General features: G+C 43.6%; 1 protein-coding gene and 1 long non-coding RNA gene across 4 annotated transcripts in view; one reads left to right on the forward strand and one right to left on the reverse strand.

Moving 5' to 3' along the window:
• The window catches only part of LOC116585256, a 42,514-nt gene extending 40,088 nt beyond the window's left edge, over positions 1-2,426 (reverse strand). For both annotated transcript variants that reach the window (XR_004283519.1, XR_004283520.1), the window contains exon 1: positions 1,987-2,426. This is a non-coding gene — a long non-coding RNA (uncharacterized LOC116585256). The remainder of the gene's footprint in view (positions 1-1,986) is intronic.
• A 268-nt stretch (positions 2,427-2,694) lies between these two features.
• CFAP299 (cilia and flagella associated protein 299) overlaps positions 2,695-20,407 on the forward strand; it is a 615,785-nt gene continuing 598,072 nt past the window's right edge. For both annotated transcript variants that reach the window (XM_032334707.1, XM_032334706.1), the window contains exon 1: positions 2,695-2,873. In XM_032334707.1, the coding sequence (XP_032190598.1) occupies positions 2,763-2,873 (111 nt within the window). In that variant the 5' untranslated portion in view covers positions 2,695-2,762. The remainder of the gene's footprint in view (positions 2,874-20,407) is intronic.

Raw genomic sequence — 20,407 nt, forward strand, 5'->3', positions numbered from 1 at the left:
CCTACAGTAATTCAAGCTTCTCTGTGAGGAACAAGTCTAAACTTACAACTTTTCTTTTTCTCTTTAAATATTCATAGAGAAACCGATTTGTTCAAAATCATCCTTTTTGAGTTAGAAGACACAGCTAGACTCATTGACTGAAAATATTTACATAATTGTTAAAATTCAGATGCCTTAGAGATTACTTCATCAAAGAGTTGTTTACCAAATAATAAATTTAATGAGGTTTTTCCACTGAAAATGCACCATCACAGTAGATCATAATAGTATGACACATAAGCAATGATCCTGCATTTTCCTAAAATACAGGTCCTTATAATCCAAGTGCTATAGTTTAACGAACCCAAGATTTTCTAGATGCTTTACTGTTTCTTGAAAGTGATGACATCTTGATGGAGGAGGACCTCAAAGCAAATGTAAATACAAAGAGATGCACCCCAGGGGCTTTGACAGTAAGACACGACTTTCAGTAGTGACTGAGCATCACTCAAAGCCATTTTTATTTTATCTTACTGTGGGTTTTTTTTTTTTTAATGGTAACTTAATATTTTTTTTTTAAAGATTCTATTCATTTATTTGACACAGAGGCAACGAAAGAGGGAACAGAAGCAGGGGGAGCGGGAGAGGGAGAAGCAGGCTTCCCACTGAGAAGGGAGCCCTATGCTGGGCTAATCCCAGGACCCCAGGATCATGACCTCAGCCCAAGGCAGATGGCTAACCGACTGAGCCACCAGGCGCCCCCCTACTGTATCCTACGGTTATTCCAGGACATGATTACTAACTTTTCAAACCCTTCAACCCACTGTTCAAAGCCTTCCTACTAAGTTTGTCCCTTCAGGAAGCTTCTTCTTCTCTACTCTTCTTAGCTGCCCCTCACAACATTAAAACAATGTGCAGCTTTCCCCTACACAGAACCTAATGTTTCTTGCCTCCCCATCTTGGAATATACATCCTTTCCTCCTGTTATTTATACTAAGTCTATACTCCCTTGCATAATCTGTTATTTTTTCTAATAAACCAACAATAACAAAAAGCATCCATCTTCCATAATTAATTCCGTGTGACTCTTCAAACTCGATATTCACCTGGGCTTTCCTGTGTGGGCAATCAGGAGTAATAAGTTGTGTTGCTGTTTTTATCTTTAAGATCTCCACCAATCTGTTTGGATTCACTCTGTCTCTATATTGCGAATAATGGTAATGCTACTTTCCTAGTGGATTTGTTGTCATGATTAAACAAGATAATGCACAGAAAGCAGTTAGAACAGAGCTGGCACATGGCAGTCTTAATAAATATTATACTATAGCAAATACTTGTATTTTCTGCATATAATAAGTGGCTGAGACTTTTCGAAGCCTTTGCTGTGATCAGTTCACACAGAATAATGCTTCTTTCAGCAGAGACTTCAGGAGTTACTTCTCTATCTCTATTGATAATAAAGAATATTGAGACTTATGTCCCTTGTCTGTTAGAACATCTTAGATATTAGATGACGTCAAGTTGCTGGTGGTTGTTAATGGTAGCACAGTTACTAGTTAAGGAAGTAACCAATCTGTGGCACTTATGCAGGGAGGGTCCAATAGATGTTATTATTGTTGCTGTTTTGTCGTATTTTTTTTCTTTTTTTTAAAGATAGGCTCCACCCAACATGGGGGTTCGACCCACCGCCCTGAGATCAAGAGTTGCATGCTCTACTGACCGAGCCGGCCAGGTGTCCCTTTTTGTTGTTGGTGTTGCTTTCGTATTTTGAGTATTTAGGATTTCCCTATCCTTTCTGTTCTTCTGAATTCAATGATTAAATTGCATTAAAAGAATTCCAAAATGCCTTTTAAAATATTTCAAGATATTTTCATTAATTAAAAAGTCAGTCAGTGAAATCTTGAGATTGTTGTGTCTATATCACTTAAAATTTGTACACTGTGACACTCCCATTTTTGAGATGACCTTTTCAAACTGGGGAGGCTAACTGACCGCCAAGTATCTTACCAGGTGTTTTCATTAATTTTTTTTTTTTTTTTTAGCTCATCTGAAAATCTTCAAAAGCAAGTCAAGCCGTAGAGCCACTACCACAGGCTCAGTATTGCGCTGTTAATTTCCAAATATCTGTAAAGTATTAAAATCTAATATGAGTTCTAAAAAGGTTGGCCAGCTGTCGTGTTGATGACTTTAAATCCGTTTTAAAAATAAAAAAAAGTTTAAAAACAAGCACTTGGGGCCAAAAGAGGTCTTCAAAGATACTTCCACGGAATTCCTTCAGTTCGGGAAATTCGCACATTGCTCCCCAGATCCGAACAGTAGTAATAACTAGGCTTCCGGAGACCTCGAGGACGCGGCGAGTCATCCGAGGCCCTCTCCGACGACCCCGCTCCGCAGGGCGCTCCCCGCAGGAGCCGCACAGGAGCCGGGCGCTCCCCCGCATCCCCGCCGCAGGACGCCGTCCCGCCCGCGCTGTCGGCGCTCGGTGCGCGCGTCCCGCCGGGTCCCCGAGCCGCCGGGTCCCGGTGCCGCGCTCGGACGCGGCCGCACCTCCCCAGCGCTCCCGCCTCCGCCCGGTTCGCGGCCGCGGGCGGCGTCGGGAGCGGCGGTCGGAGACCGCGTCACCCGGCGGCGGAGCGGGGACTCGGGGCCGCGCGGGGGCGGGACTAGCGCCCGCGGCTGCGCGGCGGCTCCGGGCGGGGCAGAGGCCGCGGCGGGGGGAGGGGAGGGGGTGCCGCGCGCCCGGCGCCGCGTCTCCGTCGCTAGGGACGCCGCGGCCGGCGGCGATGGACCGGGACGACGGCGTGGGCGCCGTGGACAACATCGTCACTCAGTTCAGCACCTACGAGGACTTCCTCGACTCGCAGATCACGACCGTGGACCTGTACTACCTGGAGGTAAGGGTCGCGCCCCAGAGCGGAGCCCCGCTCCCCGCCTCCGCTCCCCCGGCCCCGTTTCCCTCCCAGAGCCCCCGCGGCGTGCGGGGGTCGCCCCCTGGCGGTGGGCTCCGGCGACGCCAGGCTGCGCCGGTCCCCGACGGCTGCGCCCGCGCCCTCGCCCGCGCCTCCCCGCCCCGCGCGGCCTCCGACGGGGCGGAGCTCAGGGCCCGGGCGCGGCCAGCGGGAAAGACGCCCGCCGCGGGGGTCTTCGGTTCCGCGAGTGCCCGCTCGTGCCGCCCGGCCCTCTCCGTCCAGGGCCCTGTGAGGAGGGGCTGCGTGCGGACGCCCGCGACACCTTGCGCCGGGCTCGAGCCCCCCCGCGCAGCCGTTTCTCTCCGCGGGGCCCGTCGGTGTCCGAGCGCCGAAGACGAGCCTGGCGGGGCGAGCGGCGTCGCCATTCCGCGGTGCCTCCGCTGCGACGCCGGCGTCGGGGCCACCGCACTCCGCTGGGCGCGGAAGGCTTCGTGCGTCCGCTGGGACGTGCGCCCCCGTGTCGGCTGTCGCGCGGACGGGACGGCCGCGGAGCTGCCGGAAGCGCGGCCGCCTCAGGAGGACGCGGTGGGCCCCGCGTCGTCTCCCGCCCGTCCCGTCCCCGCCGCCGCGCGCGCGGACGCAGGCAGGGGCTGGGGCCGGACTCCGCGTCCGCGACGGCGCGTCCCGCCCCTCGGCGCGCTGCGTTCTCGGACCCCGAAGAGGCCGCCGAGCCCGCCGAGCCGGACTTCTTCGAGGCCGCCCGCGCGGCGGGAAAGTTCGCGTCTCCTCGGGACGCGTCTGCGGTGCCACGGCCGGGATTTCCTCAGGGAGCAGCCGGCGGTGCGCGCCCGCCTCGCCGCCCGCCACCGAGGGGCCGCTTCGGACCGGTCCGTCGGGAATGACCGCCGGCGGCACTTACGACGTGGCTTCTGCCGCAAAAACAAGCCTTTTGGGATTTTGTACGTTAGTCCGTCGGACGTCGCGAAGGCGTTGCCCCGAAGGCCCGACGGAGGACCGGGCAGGAGCGCGGCGGGACGACGTTGCGTGCGGGGCGCGCGGGCGAGCGGCGGCGGCGACGGGCGGACCGGGGCGCCCCGGGAGCGTGAAGCCGCCCGCGCCCGGCGCCGGCGGGGCCGGGGATGGAGCCGCGCCCGGAGCAAGGGCGCCCGCAACGTCCAGCTGCAGGAATCGGACGCTCATCAGCGCTGGGAAAGGGCTCGTTGGTCGGTCGGCGCCCTCGGGCCGGTGACACGGGAATCACGTCTGCGGGATAAACGTAGAGCCGGGCTGGGGCTGCTGCCTCCCGCGCTTCCCTGGGAAGCGATGAAGACGGAGCCGAGGAGCAGTGAGGCCGGGGGCCTTGTGCGTCGGACACGGAACCTCCGATTCTTTCGGAAGTGACCCGTTGGGGCGTCAGGGGACTCTGCGACTCGAGTCCTGGCGTCGACGCGTTCGCCGCTCCCGGGGCCGCACGGACACGAGGGGACGCGCCCGAATTCCCGCCGAAGCGGGGCCGGGGCCCGGGGAGTATGTGCGCATGCGCGAGCGTCTCCCGGAGAGTATGTGCGCATGCGCGAGCGTCGCCCGGAGAGTATGTGCGCATGCGCGAGCGTCGCCCGGAGCTGGCTTGGACGTGCCCGAAGCACGTTCTGAAGGGTCAGTCTGAGAGGGCGTGTTTTACTGTTTTTCTAAAGATTTGAGTTATTTATTTGACAGAGACAGAGCGCAAGCAGGGGGAGTGGGAGAGGGAGAAGCAGGCTTCCCGCTGAGCAGGGAGCCCGAGGCGGGGCTCGATCTCGGGGCGCGGGGATGCCGACCTGAGCCGAACACCTCGCGACGGAACCACCGGGCTCCCCGACATGGCCCGTTTTAGCCAGAACAGCCTAGAGTCCCGTGATTCGGGTTCGAATTCTGTACTGCGCTGTAAACAGTTTGAAACTCCCAGATCCTCGCCTGCGCAGTCGAGGGGCCGGACGAGGTGACAGTCAAGGTCATGCGTGTCAGTTCTACGAGGCGTCTGTAAATCCGTCTGTCCGTCCGGGCGTCCTGGTCTTCATCCAGACACCCAGTAAGTACAGCTTCGGCGGCAGCTGTTGTCGGAGGTGGCGTCTAAATTGCTGGGAACTTAAGAGTCAGTTCTAGTCACCTAACTTTATTTTGTATGTATTTTTTAAATATTTACTTCTTTGCGAGAGAGATTGAGAGAGCCCAAGCGGGGGGAGTGGGAGACTCCGTGCTGAGTGAGGAGCCACACACAGGGCTCCATCGCAGGACCGCAGGATTATGGCCTGAACCGAAGGCAGAGACTTAACCCCCCGAGCCCCCGGGCGCCCCATCGTCCCCTAACTTTAGTGCTGTGCTTGCAGGTCAGTCTCAGTTTTCTTTATTCAGCAAACATTTTGCGACGTTTGCAAGTATTTGTTAACTTCCAGGTATTCTTCTGTTCCACTGAATATGCTGTAAGTTCCCGCTAGTGTCGATAGAAGTTAGTCACATGCGAAGCGACGATGATACCTTCGGTGGACGCACGTGCTGCTCTTCACCCCCATACGCGTGTCCCCAGAAGCTGTCCTCTGCAGTCCTGAACCAGGCTCCTCTGGCTTTGGCTTTGTTTCAGCCCATAGGACACCAGAGGGCTCGGAGAGAGGACTTGAAGAACTGACTCCTTTCCCTCTTCCTGCTGGTTGTGGTTTGGGGCTGGCAGCACTCTCTCTTCTGGGAACTGTTTCCTCTCGTCTCCTTTTAGGCCTGATGGTGTTAATGACCTCCCACTGTTGCAGCCCAGCAGACACTACATCATCCTGTGTTGGTTTCTGTTAATCTTGGGATATCTTTGTAAGTTGTGCTTTTATTTTTTTAATCCTCTCTTCTGAGTGTCGCTTCTATGACCCTGACTTCAACATCTCAGACCACTCTAAGTATGCAAGTCGTATACGTATATACTGACTGCGGTGTTTTCATGCGATCAAGACTGGGAAGGAACAGTAGCACATACACTAAAATAGTAGGAAGGGGCACAGGAGAAAAAAATGAAGACCTGTACCAGTTAGCTATTTGATGAGATGGAAAGGGGGAAGGTGGTTAAGGAGAATAAAAGAGGCTCTTCATCCTGTGTCCACTGTGCCTTGCTCATTTTACTGGCTGCTACCTATAAACCAAGAGACATTTATAACAGCAATTAGATTTATCTCTGCTAAACCAAATAACAGTATTTATTCTCCGAGTTAGTGGTACTTTAAACTAATTAAACCCAACTAAACTGATATAAAAATACTTGAAAAATTTTAGCAGAATTTTTGCTCCATGACTTTCCAGATTCTTTCTGGGTGATTCTTCCATGCTGAATAAACACAGTTCCTTCATTTTGGCTGTGGCTGCCACTGGCCACTAGAGAACCAAAAGGCCTATCGAATTGCTTTTCCCAGGTAAAGAATCAAGGGGTGTTTTTAGAATTGTTTTTAAATTTCCCTAACGCATCCTAGTTGTGGGTAAATTACTTATAGAGATTAGCAGTGTGAAAGTTTTGTTTAGAGATTACTGTTCCATCATTTAGAAAATAGAAATAAATCACACAAATTAAATCTTTGGACACAATCTTAAAATTATTTTCAGACACTGATTAAGTAAGATTCCAGGAAAAGTCCAGTAGCACAGTTTACCATGATTATATAGTAAGCCACCCAATAACCAACCAGTATTTATTGCATTTTCCCATATTTTTGTAGTATTAATTGGATCAGGTGCAGAGTAGATGATGTTTCCTATGAAATACCTTACTTCATATATTTCAGAATCCGCTGTACTCTTTTGTTGATTCAATGAGAAAAAAAAAATTGGCCTAAATTAGCTATTCTCTGTAAGAGGAGTCCTACATTTTTCCTTAAGTAAGTCCACAGAGGTGCTTATCTCTAAATAAAAATACCTCATCCTTCAAGGATGTGAATCCTGATGATCAGGGGGTGAAATTGAATCCAGAATGCCACATCCACAGGACTTCTGAAACTTCATAAAACAAATTTTAAATGCTGTGAGCCTAACATCATCCTCAGTATCTCAACTGTGTCTCCCACAATTCCCCTAAAATCTATATTTTTTGTATTTAAAGTCTGTTTCATTCATTTGGTACTTATATTGACTTGAAAAGGAGGAGACAAGTGGAGAAAGGGAAGGTTCCCAAGTAGTGTGAAGAACAAGATGAGACGGGGGGCCTATGGCAAAATGCTGGAGAACAACCATTATTTAAGGTGTGGACATGGAGGTGGTGCTCACAAGGACAATGATAAGGGGATTCAGAAAAGTAGGAGGAAATAAGGAGAACGGGATGATCCCAGAAACCAGGAGCACTTAGATAGCAAAACACCCTTGAGCAACATTTATGCAAAGCTAGGTGAGTGTTCTTTCTATGAACCCCAACAGTAAAGCAGACGGGGAGTAGTCATCCATAGACATAACATCTAAAGGGTATTGGCATCCACGTGGAAGAAGAGTAAAGATAACAGGACAACCGTAGGACCCTTAAAGGAGAAATAGCAAGATAGTCAACTTCTTTCTGTTCACTGGTAGTGGAATGGTCTACTTTGAGAACAGCAGCTGGAAGTGGGAGGGGTTTGGGCCGGTCAGTAGTAGGTGAGTATGGCAAGGTCTGAAGGTGCTACAGCAGTGTAGCCAGTGTGAACTCTTGAAACTATCTTCTATAGCTGACTTGGGCAGCGTTCCACACTGGAGATGCTGGTGGAAGTGGAATCAACACTGAGCCAGATGGGGACAGTAGAGACAATATTTGAAAGAGAAAGACAAAAGCAGGAAAGGAAAAGAAAAAAAAAAATCCAGAAAGCAAGTGCCAAATTTTTGAATACCATAGGGAAAAAAAAGAAGAGGGAAATTCTGTAAGCCACAGTTTCTTCTACATGTTCAGGAGAACCAAAAGTGAGGTGTAGAAAATCACTGAGGTCAAAGCTCATTCAGCGTTTTAAGAGAAAAGAGTTGGTAAGGAGCCAAATAGCATCCTTATCCTCCCTAACAAAACCGTGACCTTTTTGAGTTCAATCTAAAAGACATGAAAGAGTTCAGAGATGATGTGACAGAATTCAGGAAATGATTAGGAAAAAAGGGAAATCTTGATAAATAAAAAGTAACTAGAAGGAACACGAGAATGGATCAGCAGAATAGGTAATATCCTAAAGAAACAGATGTTTAAAAGGAAAATGTTTAGTTAAAAAAATAAGAGATAAAGGATTCAAGCAAAATTGACAATTATTGAAAATAGAACATGGAGCATATAGTTAATATGAGTCCCTGAAGAAGTAAATAAGAGCAAGGAAGCAGACTTAACCCTAGAAACTATAATTCAGAATTTTCTTGAAAGAAACAGCAAAAAAGATTCAAAATGACATGAGAAGAATACACTCTGTACCTGTGAATTTAAACCAGATATGACCAAGATGTATCTAGTAAAATTATGCGAACTTTATTTTTTTTAAGATTTTATTTATTTATTTATCAGAGAGAGAGCTCGAGTGTGAGCATGCTGGAGTACAAGCAGGGGGAGCGGCAGGCAGGGGGAGAATCAGGATCCTCACTGGGCAGGGGACCCAACTCTGCTGTAGGACTTGATCCCAGGACTCTGGGATCATGACTGAGCTGAAGTCAGACACTTAGCTGACTGAGCCACTCAGGCATCCAAAAAAAGTATATGAACTTCAAAGAAAAAGACAAAAAGTCATTTGGAATTCAAGACATAAACAGACATGACTTACAGGTTAAAACAAATGAAATTATCATCAGACTTTTTAATGTTTTAGGCAAGAACAAATTGGGATCACTTATTTAAGATGCTCAAACGAAGAATAATTGAGCCAAGGATTTTATATCCAGCAAATATGAATTTCAGATGTAAAGGTCACAAATGGTTGTCAATATGTAATAATCCAGTTTTATGATGGGTCCTTCCTCATTAATGTGTTACAGAAAGAACACTGGAAAACAAAAAACTAAGGTGGTATCAACGTAGGGATTGGTAACATTGAGCATCCACAGCTGCTAATGTCACAAAGGGAGAAAAGCCAATATTGGTACATGAAAGAACAAAACACTACTAACCAACTTAACAGTTTAGGTTTGAAGACTTCAAACCTTAATCTGATCTAGTCTCTGTGTGCAGCCGCTAGTTTGCGGGATACAGAGAAGGCAGAGGAACACACTGAATGGAACTGTGGGTATACAGTCAGCAAGACCAGGTAGTGGGAAACTCTAGATCAAACCTCATATGTTCTTCTTATATAGGTAGCTGTAAGTTAAGAGAAATTTAGAAAACACATGAAATTTTAAAAGGTAGGGAAGACTAAACTGGTATCTAGGGTTATGTGGTTGGCTGATAAACCTATAGAGAAATGCAGAGAAGTGATTACTATAAAAGTCAGGAGAGCGGCTACTTTCAGGGGGAAAAAAGGGTAGTAGTTAGGAAGGTGTACATGAAGGAGCTCCTGAAATGCCTTCCAGAGTTTTATTTCTTGAATGGTGGTTACAAGATTGTATGTTATAACAAGGTTAAACTCTGTTCATCACATCTCTGTTTGGGTTTCTGTATCTGTGTTTTATTTTACAATAAAAAAAAAATTTAAAAAGCTACTGATTGACCAAACAACTGTAAGAGAAATCTTTAATGTTGGATATAATAACCAAAGTGGTAGTTTTGTTGAAAAACCTCAACAACATTTATCAGTAAATAATCAGCTAATTAATCTGTTCTGAGTATTCAGCTTTCTAGGTTTTTGCATTAACAGTGATGGTTGAGAAGAATTTAATTGCTAAAAGATGCACAGAACCCACAATGACAATCCTTACAAATCTAGAGTTTATTACAGAAAAGGGACACAATATTAGCAACAACATTACAGTAAAACAGTGCACCATAGCCAAGCAAGCAAGGGGTCAGGGAGGCTAAGTGCAAGTCCATGCTATAAGCAGAATAGAATTATATGTCCTTTAAAAGGAGAATAATATGCCAGAAACACCTGGTATACCACTGGGTTCTGGTTAAGAAAAAAAAGAAAAAAGAAAAGAGCAGCTGGTCATGGAATCAGCAAAGGGCCATGGACTTGGAACTGCCCATAATGAGCTGAGTTCTTGGGGACCCACCAAGTCTTGAGGTCAGGCAGACCCAGCAACAGTGATTAGATGGAGGTGTAGTACATCTGGAACAGAGCAGGACAGGGAACAAAGCGGGTGTGCCAGCTGCATAAGCAAGTCTAGATCCCAGCTTTTCAAGGCTAGTAGACATGCATCTTTTCCTCAGCTTACATACATGGCTATGTGGAGACTTTCTTATAACTGGCTACAAGAGGAAGGAAAAGTCCGAGCCTGGTGTGCAAATGAGCCATTTGGTATGTGGGTGGAAATTGAAAATGGACAGTAGCTGCAGTATCGCTTCGACTGGGTCTTTAAAGATGGTGGGAAGACAGAGTCTTTCCAGAGGTCATCTGCTTTCTGTGACCACAGAAGCGGTTCACAGTTAAACTAGATAAGGACTGCTAGGCAGTGGTAGATGCCAGAAGCAAATGTGCTTGTTCATGTGGAAGTGTCACAATGCGCCTAGCACAGACGAGGCATACACAACCAGGCAGACAGAAAGACATGGCCTGTTGCTGTCAGCCTGCCTTTTTCATTTACCACCTCTGTGCCGCCACGGTGGGCCCATAGAAGAAGGGACTGTTGGTGGCAGAGGTGGGGCTCTGCAGGAGCCCCGCAGCATGTGCTCCCACTTACCAAGGCCAGTCTAGCTACTGTGACCTCTGAATGTCCAACATGTCAACAATCCAGGCCAGCCCTCTGCTGAAGCACCATTTCTCAAGGTAAACAACGAACTGCTTGGTGGAAGATTGACCATGGCGGACCCCTTCCTTTTCGGAAGGGCGGGCAATTCAGTCTGATAGGCATAAGCATATGTGGTATAGTCACATGTCAGCTATCCTGTCCAAGTCCTAATGGAATATTTTCTTTTTTTTCCTTTCAGTTGTACTGAGATATAACTGACATAGAGCACTATATAAGTTTAAGAGGTAAAAGGTAATGATTTATTGGCATGTATTGCGAAATGATTTTTGCAACAAGTTAACACTCATTATCTCATATAGATGTAAGAAAAAAGTGCTTTTTTTCCTTGTGATAAAACTTAGCATTTTACTCTCCTAGAAACGTTTAAATATGCCATACAGCAGTATTTATTTTAGTTAAAATGTATAGTATATCTCCAGTACTTATTTAACTTACAACTGGAAGTTTGTACCTTTTCACTGCTTTCATTCAATTCTCCCACATCTCTGCTCTGGTAACCATATATCTGATTATGAATTTTTTTTGTTTGTTTTGTTTTTAGATTCCACATATAGGTGATATAGGTGATACCATGAAGTATTTGTCTTCCTCTGACTTATTTTACTTAGTATAATGCCTTCAAGGTCCATGCATGTTATGTGGTCTCCAGTAACAGGATTTCTTTTGTTTTGTGAGATTAAGAGTCTCTTATGGTTTGTCTCCCTCCTGATCCCATCTTGTTTCATTTTTTCCTTCCCTATCCCCTAAGCCCCCCTCTCAAATTCCTCATATCAGGGAGATCATATGATAATTGTCTTTGTATCATTGACTTATTTCGCTCAGCCTAATACCCTCTAGTTCCATCCACATCATTGCAAATGGCAAGATTTCATTTCTTTTGATAGCTGCATAGTATTCCATTATATATATATATATGCCCACATATATATATACACACACACACACACACACACACACATACACATACACATACACACACACATACATATATACCACTTCTTCTTTATCAATTCATCTGTTGATGGATATCTAAGTTCTTTCCATAGTTTGGCTATTGTGGGCATTGCTGCTATAAACATTTGGGTGCATGTTCCCTTTTGGATCACTACATTTGTATCTTTGGGTAAATATCCAGTGGTGTGATTGCTGGGTTGGTCATAGGGTAGCTCTATTTTCAACATTTTGAGGAACCTCCATGCTGTTTTCCAGAGTGGCTGCACCAGCTTGCATTCCCACCAACAGTGTAGGACGGTTCCCCTTTCTCCGCATCCTCGCCAGCATCTGTCATTTCCTGACTTGTTAATTTTAGCCATTCTGACTGGTGTGAGGTGGTATCTCATTGTGGTTTTGATTTGTATTTCCCTGATGCCGAGTGATGTGGATCACTTTTTCATGTGTCTTTTGTCCATCTGGATGTCTTTGCAGAAATGTCTGTTCATGTCCTCTGCCCATTTCTTGATGGATTATTTGTTCTTTGGGTGTTGAGTTTGACAAGTTCTTCATAGACTTTGGATACTAGTCCTTTATCTGATATGTTATTCATGAATATCTTCTCCCATTCTATCACTTGTCTTTTGGTTTTGTTGACTGTTTCTTTTGCTGTGCAAGAGCTTTTGATCTTGATGAGGTCCCAATGGTTCTTTTTTGCCCTTGCTTCCCTTGCCTTTGGTAGTGTTCCTAGAAAGAAGTTGCTGCATCTGAGGTCGAAGAGATTGCTGCCTGTGCTCTCCTCAAGGATTTTGATGGATTGCTGTCTCACATTGAGGTCTTTCATCCATTTTGAGTCTATTTTTGTGTGTGGTGTAAGGAAATGGTCCAGTTTCATTTTTCTGCATGTGGCTGTCCCAATTTTCCCAATTGAAGAGATTTGTCTTTTTTCCATTGGTTATTCTTTCCTGCTTTGTCAAAGATTAGTTGACCATAGAGTTGAGAGTCTATTTCTGGGCTCTTTATTCTGTTCCACTGATCTATGTGTCTGTTTTTGTGCCAGTACCATACTCTCTTGATGATGACAGCTTTGTAATAGAGCTTGAAGTCTGGAATTGTGGTGCCACCAAATTTGGCTTTCTTTTTCAACATTCCTGTGGCTACTTTGGGGTCTTTTGTGGTTCCATATAAATTTTAGATTTGTTCTATTTCTTTGAAGTAAATTGATCATATTTTGATAGGGATTGCCTTAAATGTGTAGACTGCTTTAGGTAGCATAGACATTTCCACAATATTTGTTTTTCTAATTCATGAGCATGGAATGTTTTTCCATTTCTTTGTGTCTTCCTCAGTTTCTTTCAGGAGTACTTTATAGTTTTCTCAGTACAGATTCTTTGCCTCTTTGGTTAGGTTTATTCCTGGGTATCTTATGATTTTGGGTAAAATTGTAAATGTGATCGACGCCTTAATTTCTCATTCTTCGGTCTTGGTGTTGGTGTATAAAAATGCAACTGATTTCTGTGCTTTTATATCCTGATACCTTACTGAATTCCTGTACAAGTTCTAGCAGTTTTGGACTGGAGTCTTTTGGGTTTTCCACATATAATATCATATCATCTGCAAAGAGTGAGCATTTAGATTCTTTGCTCATTTGGATACCTTTAATTTCTTTTTGTTGTCTGATTGCTGAGGCTGTGACTTCTAGTACTATGTTGAATAGCAGTGGCGATAGACATCCCTGCCATGTTCCTGATCTTAGTGGAAAAGCTCTCAGTTTTTCCCCATTGATGAAGATATTCACTGTGGATTTTTCATAGATGACTTTGATGATATTGAGGAATGTACCCTCTATCCCTGCGCTTTGAAGAGTTTTGATCAAGAAAAGATGCTGTACTTTGCCAAATGCTTTTTCAGCATCTATTGGGAGTATCATATGGTTCTTGTTCTTTCTTTTATTAATGTATTGTATCACATTGATTGATTTGCTGATGTTGAACCAGCCTTGCAGCCCAGGAATAAATCCCACTTGGCCCTGGTGAATAATTCTTTTAATGTACTGTTGGATCCTGTTGGCTAGTATTATTGTGAGAAATTTTGCATCTGTGTTCATCAAGGATATTGGTCTGTAATTCTCTTTTTTATTTATTTGACAGACAGAGATCACAAGTAGGCAGAGAGGCAGGCAGAGAGTGAGTATAATTCTCTTTTTTGATGGGGTCTTTGCCTGGTTTTAGGATCAAGGCAATGCTGACTTCATAAAAAGAGTTTGACAGTTTTCCTTCCATTTATATTTTTTGGAGCAGTTTCAGGAGAATGGGTATTAATTCTTCTTTAAATGTTTGGTAGAATTCCCCTGGGAAGCCGTCTGGCCCTGGGCTCTTGTTTGTTGGGAGATTTTTGATGACTGTTTCAATCTCCCTACTGGTTATAGGTCTGTTCAGGTTTTCTATTTCTTCCTGGTTCAGTTGTGGTAGTTTATATGTTTCTAGGAATGCATTCATTTCTTCCAGATTGTTAAATTTGTTGGCGTAGAGTTGCTCATAATATGTTCTTATAATCGTTTAATTTCTTTGGTGTTGGTTGTGATCTCTTCTCTATCATTTATGATTTTATTTATTTGGGTCCCTTCTCTTTTCTTTTTGATAAGTCTGGCCAGGGGTTTATCAATCATTAATTCTTCAAAGAACCAGCTCCTAGTTTCGTTGATTTGTTCTCTTGTTTTTTTGGTTTCTATTTCATTGGTTTCTGCTCTGATCTTTATGATTTCTCTTCTCCTGCTGGGTTTAGGCTTTCTTTGCTGTTATTCTCCAGCTCCTTTAGGTGTAGGGTTAGGTCATGTACTTGAGACCTTTCTTGAAAAAGGCTTTTATCACTACGAATTTTCTGCTCAGAACCGCCTTTGCTGTGTCCCACAGATTTTGAACAGTTGTGTTTTCATTATCATTTGTTTCCATGAATTTTTTCAGTTCTTCTTTAATTTCCTGGTTGACCCATTCTTTGTTTAGTAGGATGCTCTTTAGCCTCCATGTATTTGAGTTCTTTCTCACTTTCCTCTTATGATTGAGTTCTAGCTTCAGAGCACTGTGGTCTGAAAATACACAGGGAATGATCCCAATCTTTTGGTATTGGTTGAGACCTGACTTATGACCCAGGATGTGATCTATTCTGGAGAATGTTCCATGTACACTAGAGAAGAATGTGTATTCTATTGCTTTGGGATGGAATGTTCTGAATATATCTGTGATGTCAATCTGGTCCAGTGTGTCCTTTATGGTCTTTATTCCTTGTTGATATTTTGCTTGGATGATCTGTCCCCATTTCAGTGAGAGGGGTGTTAAAGTCCCTTACTATTATTGTATTACTGTCAATGTGTTTCTTTGATTTTGTTATTAATTGGTTTATATAGTTGACTGCTTCCATGTTAGGGGCATAGATATTTAAAATTGTTAGATCTTCTTGTTGTACAGACCCTTTGAATAAGATATAGCTTCCTTCCTCATTTCTTTTTATAGTTTTTGGCTTAAAATCTAATTGATCTGATATAAGGATCGCCACCCCAGCTTTCTTCTGATGCCCATTAGTATGGTAAATTGTTTTTCACCCCCTCACTTTATTTATTTATTTTTAAAAAGATTTATTTATTTATTTATTTTCTAAAGATTTTTTCTTTTTTTTTTTCATTTTTTTAAACTTATTTTCAGCGTAACAGTATTCATTGTTTTTGCACCACACCCAGTGCTCCATGCAATCCGTGTCCTCTCTAATACCCACCACCTTGTTCCCCCAACCTCCCAGCCCTCGCCCCTTCAAACCCCTCAGATTGATTTTCAGAGTCCATAGTCTCTCATGGTTCACCTCCCCTTCAAATTTCCCTCAACTCCCTTCTCCTCTCCAACTCCCCTTGTCCTCCATGCTATTTGTTATGCTCCACAAATAAGTGAAACCATATGATAATTGATTCTCTCTGCTTGACTTATTTCATTCTTCCAGTGTGAAGAGTCTTCAGTCCCGTTCATGTTGCTACAAAAGTTGGGTATTCGTCCTTTCTGATAGAGGCATCATACTCCATAGTGTATATGGACCACATCTTCCTTATCTATTCGTCTGTTGAAGGGCATCTTGGTTCTTTCCACAGTTTGGCGACTGTGGCCATTGCTGCTATAAACATTGGGGTACAGATGGCCCTTCTTTTCACTCCATCTGTATCTTTGGGGTAAATACCCAGTAGTGCAATTGCAGGGTCCTAGGGAAGCTCTGTTTTTAATTTCTTGAGGAATCTCCACACTGTTCTCCAAAGAGGCTGCACCAACTTGCATTCCCACCAACAGTGTAAGAGGGTTCCCCTTTCTCCACATCTCCTCCAACACATGTTGTTTTCTATCTTCCTAATTGGCCATTCTAACTGGTGTAAGGTGGTGTCTCAATGTGGTTTTTTTTTTTCATTTTCATTTTTTATTTTTTATAAACATATATTTTTATCCCCAGGGGTACAGGTCTGTGAATCACCAGGTTTACACACTTCACAGCACTCACCAAAGCACATACCCTCCCCAATTTCCATAATCCCACCCCTTTCTCCCAAACCCCCTCCCCCCAGGAACCCTCAGTTTGTTTTGTGAGATTAAGAGTCACTTATGGTTTGTCTCCCTCCCAATCCCATCTTGTTTCATTGATTCTTCTCCTACCCACTTGAGCCCCCATGTTGCATCACCACTTCCTCATATCAGGGAGATCGTATAGTAGTTGTCTTTCTCTGCTTGACTTATTTCGCTAAGCATGATATGCTCTAGTTCCATCCATGTTGTCGCAAATGGCAAGATTTCATTTCTTTTGATGGCTGCATAGAATTCCATTGTGTATATATACCACATCTTCTTGATCCATTCATCTGTTGATGGACATCTAGGTTCTTTCCATAGTTTGGCTATTGTGGACATTGCTGCTATAAACATTTGGGTGCACGTGCCCCTTTGGATCACTACGTTTGTATCTTTAGGGTAAATACCCAATAGTGCAATTGCTGGGTCATAGGGCAGTTCTATTTTCAACATTTTGAGGAACCTCCATGCTGTTTCCCAGAGTGGCTGCACTGGCTTGCATTCCCACCAACATTGTAGGAGGGTTCCCCTTTCTCCGCATCCTCGCCAGCATCTGTCATTTCCTGACTTGTTGATTTTAGCCATTCTGACTGGTGTGAGGTGATATCTCATTGTGGTTTTGATTTGTATTTCCCTGATGCCGAGTGATATGGAGCACTTTTTCATGTGTCTGTTGGCCATCTGGATGTCTTCTTTGCAGAAATGTCTGTTCATGTCCTCTGCCCATTTCTTGATTGGATTATTTGTTCTTTGGGTGTTGAGTTTGCTAAGTTCTTTATAGATTCTGGACACTAGTCCTTTATCTGATATGTCGTTTGCAAATATCTTCTCCCATTCTGTCAGTTGTCTTTTGATTTTGTTCACTGTTTCCTTTGCTGTGCAAAAGCTTTTGATCTTGATGAAATCCCAATAGTTCATTTTTGCCCTTGCTTCCCTTGCCTTTGGCGTTGTTCCTAGGAAGATGTTGGTGCGGCTGAGGTCGAAGAGGTTGCTGCCTGTGTTCTCAAGGATTTTGATGGATTCCTTTCGCACATTCAGGTCCTTCATCCATTTTGAGTCTATTTTTGTGTGTAGTGTAAGGAAATGGTCCAATTTCATTTTTCTGCATGTGGCTGTCCAGTTTTCCCAGCACCATTTATTGAAGAGGCTGTCTTTTTCCATTGGACATTCTTTCCTGCTTTGTCGAAGATTAGTTGACTGTAGAGTTGAGGGTCTATTTCTGGGCTCTCTATTCTGTTCCATTGATCTATGTGTCTGTTTTTGTGCCAGTACCATGCTGTCTTGATGACGACAGCTTTGTAATAGAGCTTGAAGTCCGGAATTGTGATGCCACCAACGTTGGCTTTCTTTTTCAATATCCCTTTGGCTAATCGAGGTCTTTTCTGGTTCCATATAAATTTTAGAATTATTTGTTCCATTTCTTTGAAAAAGATGGATGGTACTTTGATAGGAATTGCATTAAATGTGTAGATTGCTTTAGGTAGCATAGACATTTTCACAATATTTATTCTTCCAATCCAGGAGCATGGAACATTTTTCCATTTCTTTGTGTCTTCCTCAATTTCTTTCATGAGTACTTTATAGTTTTCTGAGTATAGATTCTGTGCCTCTTTGGTTAGGTTTATTCCTAGGTATCTTATGGTTTGGGGTGCAGTTATAAATGGGATGGACTCCTTAATTTCTCTTTCTTCTGTCTTGTTGTTGGTGTAGAGAAATGCAACTGATTTCTGTGCATTGATTTTATATCCTGACACTTTACTGAATTCCTGTATAAGTTCTAGCAGTTTTGGAGTGGAGTCTTTTGGGTTTTCCACATATAGTATCATATCATCTGCGAAGAGTGATAATTTGACTTCTTCTTTGCCGATTTGGATGCCTTTAATTTCCTTTTGTTGTCTGATTGCTGAGGCTAGGACCTCTAGTACTATGTTGAATAGCAGTGGTGATAATGGACATCCCTGCCGTGTTCCTGACCTTAGCGGAAAAGCTTTCAGTTTTTCTCCATTGAGAATGATATTTGTGGTGGGTTTTTCATAGATGGCTTTGATCATATTGAGGTATGTGCCCTCTGTCCCTACACTTTGAAGAGTTTTGATCAGGAAAGGATGCTGTACTTTGTCAAATGCTTTTTCAGCATCTATTGAGAGTATCATATGGTTCTTGTTCTTTCTTTTATTGATTTGTTGTATCACATTGACTGATTTGCGGATGTTGAACCAACCTTGCAGCCCTGGAATAAATCCCACTCAGTCGTGGTGAATAATCCTTTTAATGTACTGTTGAATCCTATTGGCTAGTATTTTGTTGAGTATTTTCGCATCTGTGTTCATCAAGGATATTGGTCTATAGCTCTCTTTTTTGATGGGATCCTTGTCTGGTTTTGGGATCAAGGTGATGCTGGCCTCATAAAATGAGTTTGGAAGTTTTCCTTCCATTTCTATTTTTTGGAACAGTTTTAGGAGAATAGGAATTAGTTCTTCTTTAAATGTTTGGTAGAATTCCCCCGGGAAGCCGTCTGGCCCTGGGCTTTTGTTTGTTTGGAGATTTTTAATGACTGTTTCAATCTCCTTACTGGTTATGGGTCTGTTCAGGCTTTCTATTTCTTCCTGGTTCAGTTGTGGTAGTTTATATGTTTCTAGGAATGCATCCATTTCTTCCAGATTGTCAAATTTGTTGGCGTAGAGTTGCTCATAGTATGTTCTTATAATAGTTTGTATTTCTTTGGTGTTAGTTGAGATCTCTCCTCTTTCATTCATGATTTTATTTATTTGGGTCCTTTCTCTTTTCTTTTTGATAAGTCGGGCCAGGGGTTTATCAATTTTATTAATTCTTTTAAAGAACCAGCTCCTAGTTTCGTTGATTTGTTCTATTGTTTTTTTGGTTTCTATTTCATTGATTTCTGCTCTGATCTTTATGATTTCTCTTCTCCTGCTGGGCTTAGGGTTTCTTTCTTGTTCTTTCTCCAGCTCCTTTAGGTGTAGGGTTAGGTTGTGTACCTGAGACCTTTCTTGTTTCTTGAGAAAGGCTTGTACCGCTATATATTTTCCTCTCAGGACTGCCTTTGTTGTGTCCCACAGATTTTGAACCGTTGTATTTTCATTATCATTTGTTTCCATGATTTTTTTCAATTCTTCTTTAATTTCCCGGTTGACCCATTCATTCTTTAGAAGGATGCTGTTTAGTCTCCATGTATTTGGGTTCTTTCCAAACTTCCTTTTGTGGTTGAGTTCTAGCTTTAGAGCATTGTGGTCTGAAAATATGCAGGGAATGATCCCAATCTTTTGATACCGGTTGAGTCCTGATTTAGGACCGAGGATGTGATCTATTCTGGAGAATGTTCCATGTGCACTAGAGAAGAATGTGTATTCTGTTGCTTTGGGATGAAATATTCTGAATATATCTCTGATGTCCATCTGGTCCAGTGTGTCGTTTAAGGCCTTTATTTCCTTGCTGATCTTTTGCTTGGATGATCTGTCCATTTCAGTGAGGGGAGTGTTAAAGTCCCCTACTATTATTGTATTATTGTTGATGTGTTTCTTTGATTTTGTTATTAATTGGTTTATATAGTTGGCTGCTCCCACGTTGGGGGCATAGATATTTAAAATTGTTAAATCTTCTTGTTGGACAGACCCTTTGAGTATGATATAGTGTCCCTCCTCATCTCTTATTATAGTCTTTGGCTTAAAATCTGATTGATCTGATATAAGGATTGCCACTCCTGCTTTCTTCTGATGTCCATTAGCATGGTAAATTCTTTTCCACCCCCTCACTTTAAATCTGGAGGTGTCTTCGGGCTTAAAATGAGTTTCTTGGAGGCAACATATAGATGGGTTTTGTTTTTTTATCCATTCTGATACCCTGTGTCTTTTGACAGGGGCATTTAGCCCATTAACATTCAGGGTAACTATTGAGAGATATGAATTTAGTGCCATTGTATTGCCTGTAAGGTGACTGTTACTGTATATGGTCTCTGTTCCTTTCTGATCTACCACTTGTAGGCTCTCTCTTTGCTTAGAGGACCCCTTTCAATATTTCCTGTAGAGCTGGTTTGGTGTTTGCAAATTCTTTCAGTTTTTGTTTGTCCTGGAAGCTTTTAATCTCTCCTTCTATTTTCAATGATAGCCTAGCTGGATATAGTATTCTTGGCTGCATGTTTTTCTC

This window comes from Mustela erminea, chromosome 2 (genome assembly GCF_009829155.1).
Source record: "Mustela erminea isolate mMusErm1 chromosome 2, mMusErm1.Pri, whole genome shotgun sequence".
NCBI classification, from domain to species: Eukaryota; Metazoa; Chordata; class Mammalia; order Carnivora; family Mustelidae; genus Mustela; species Mustela erminea.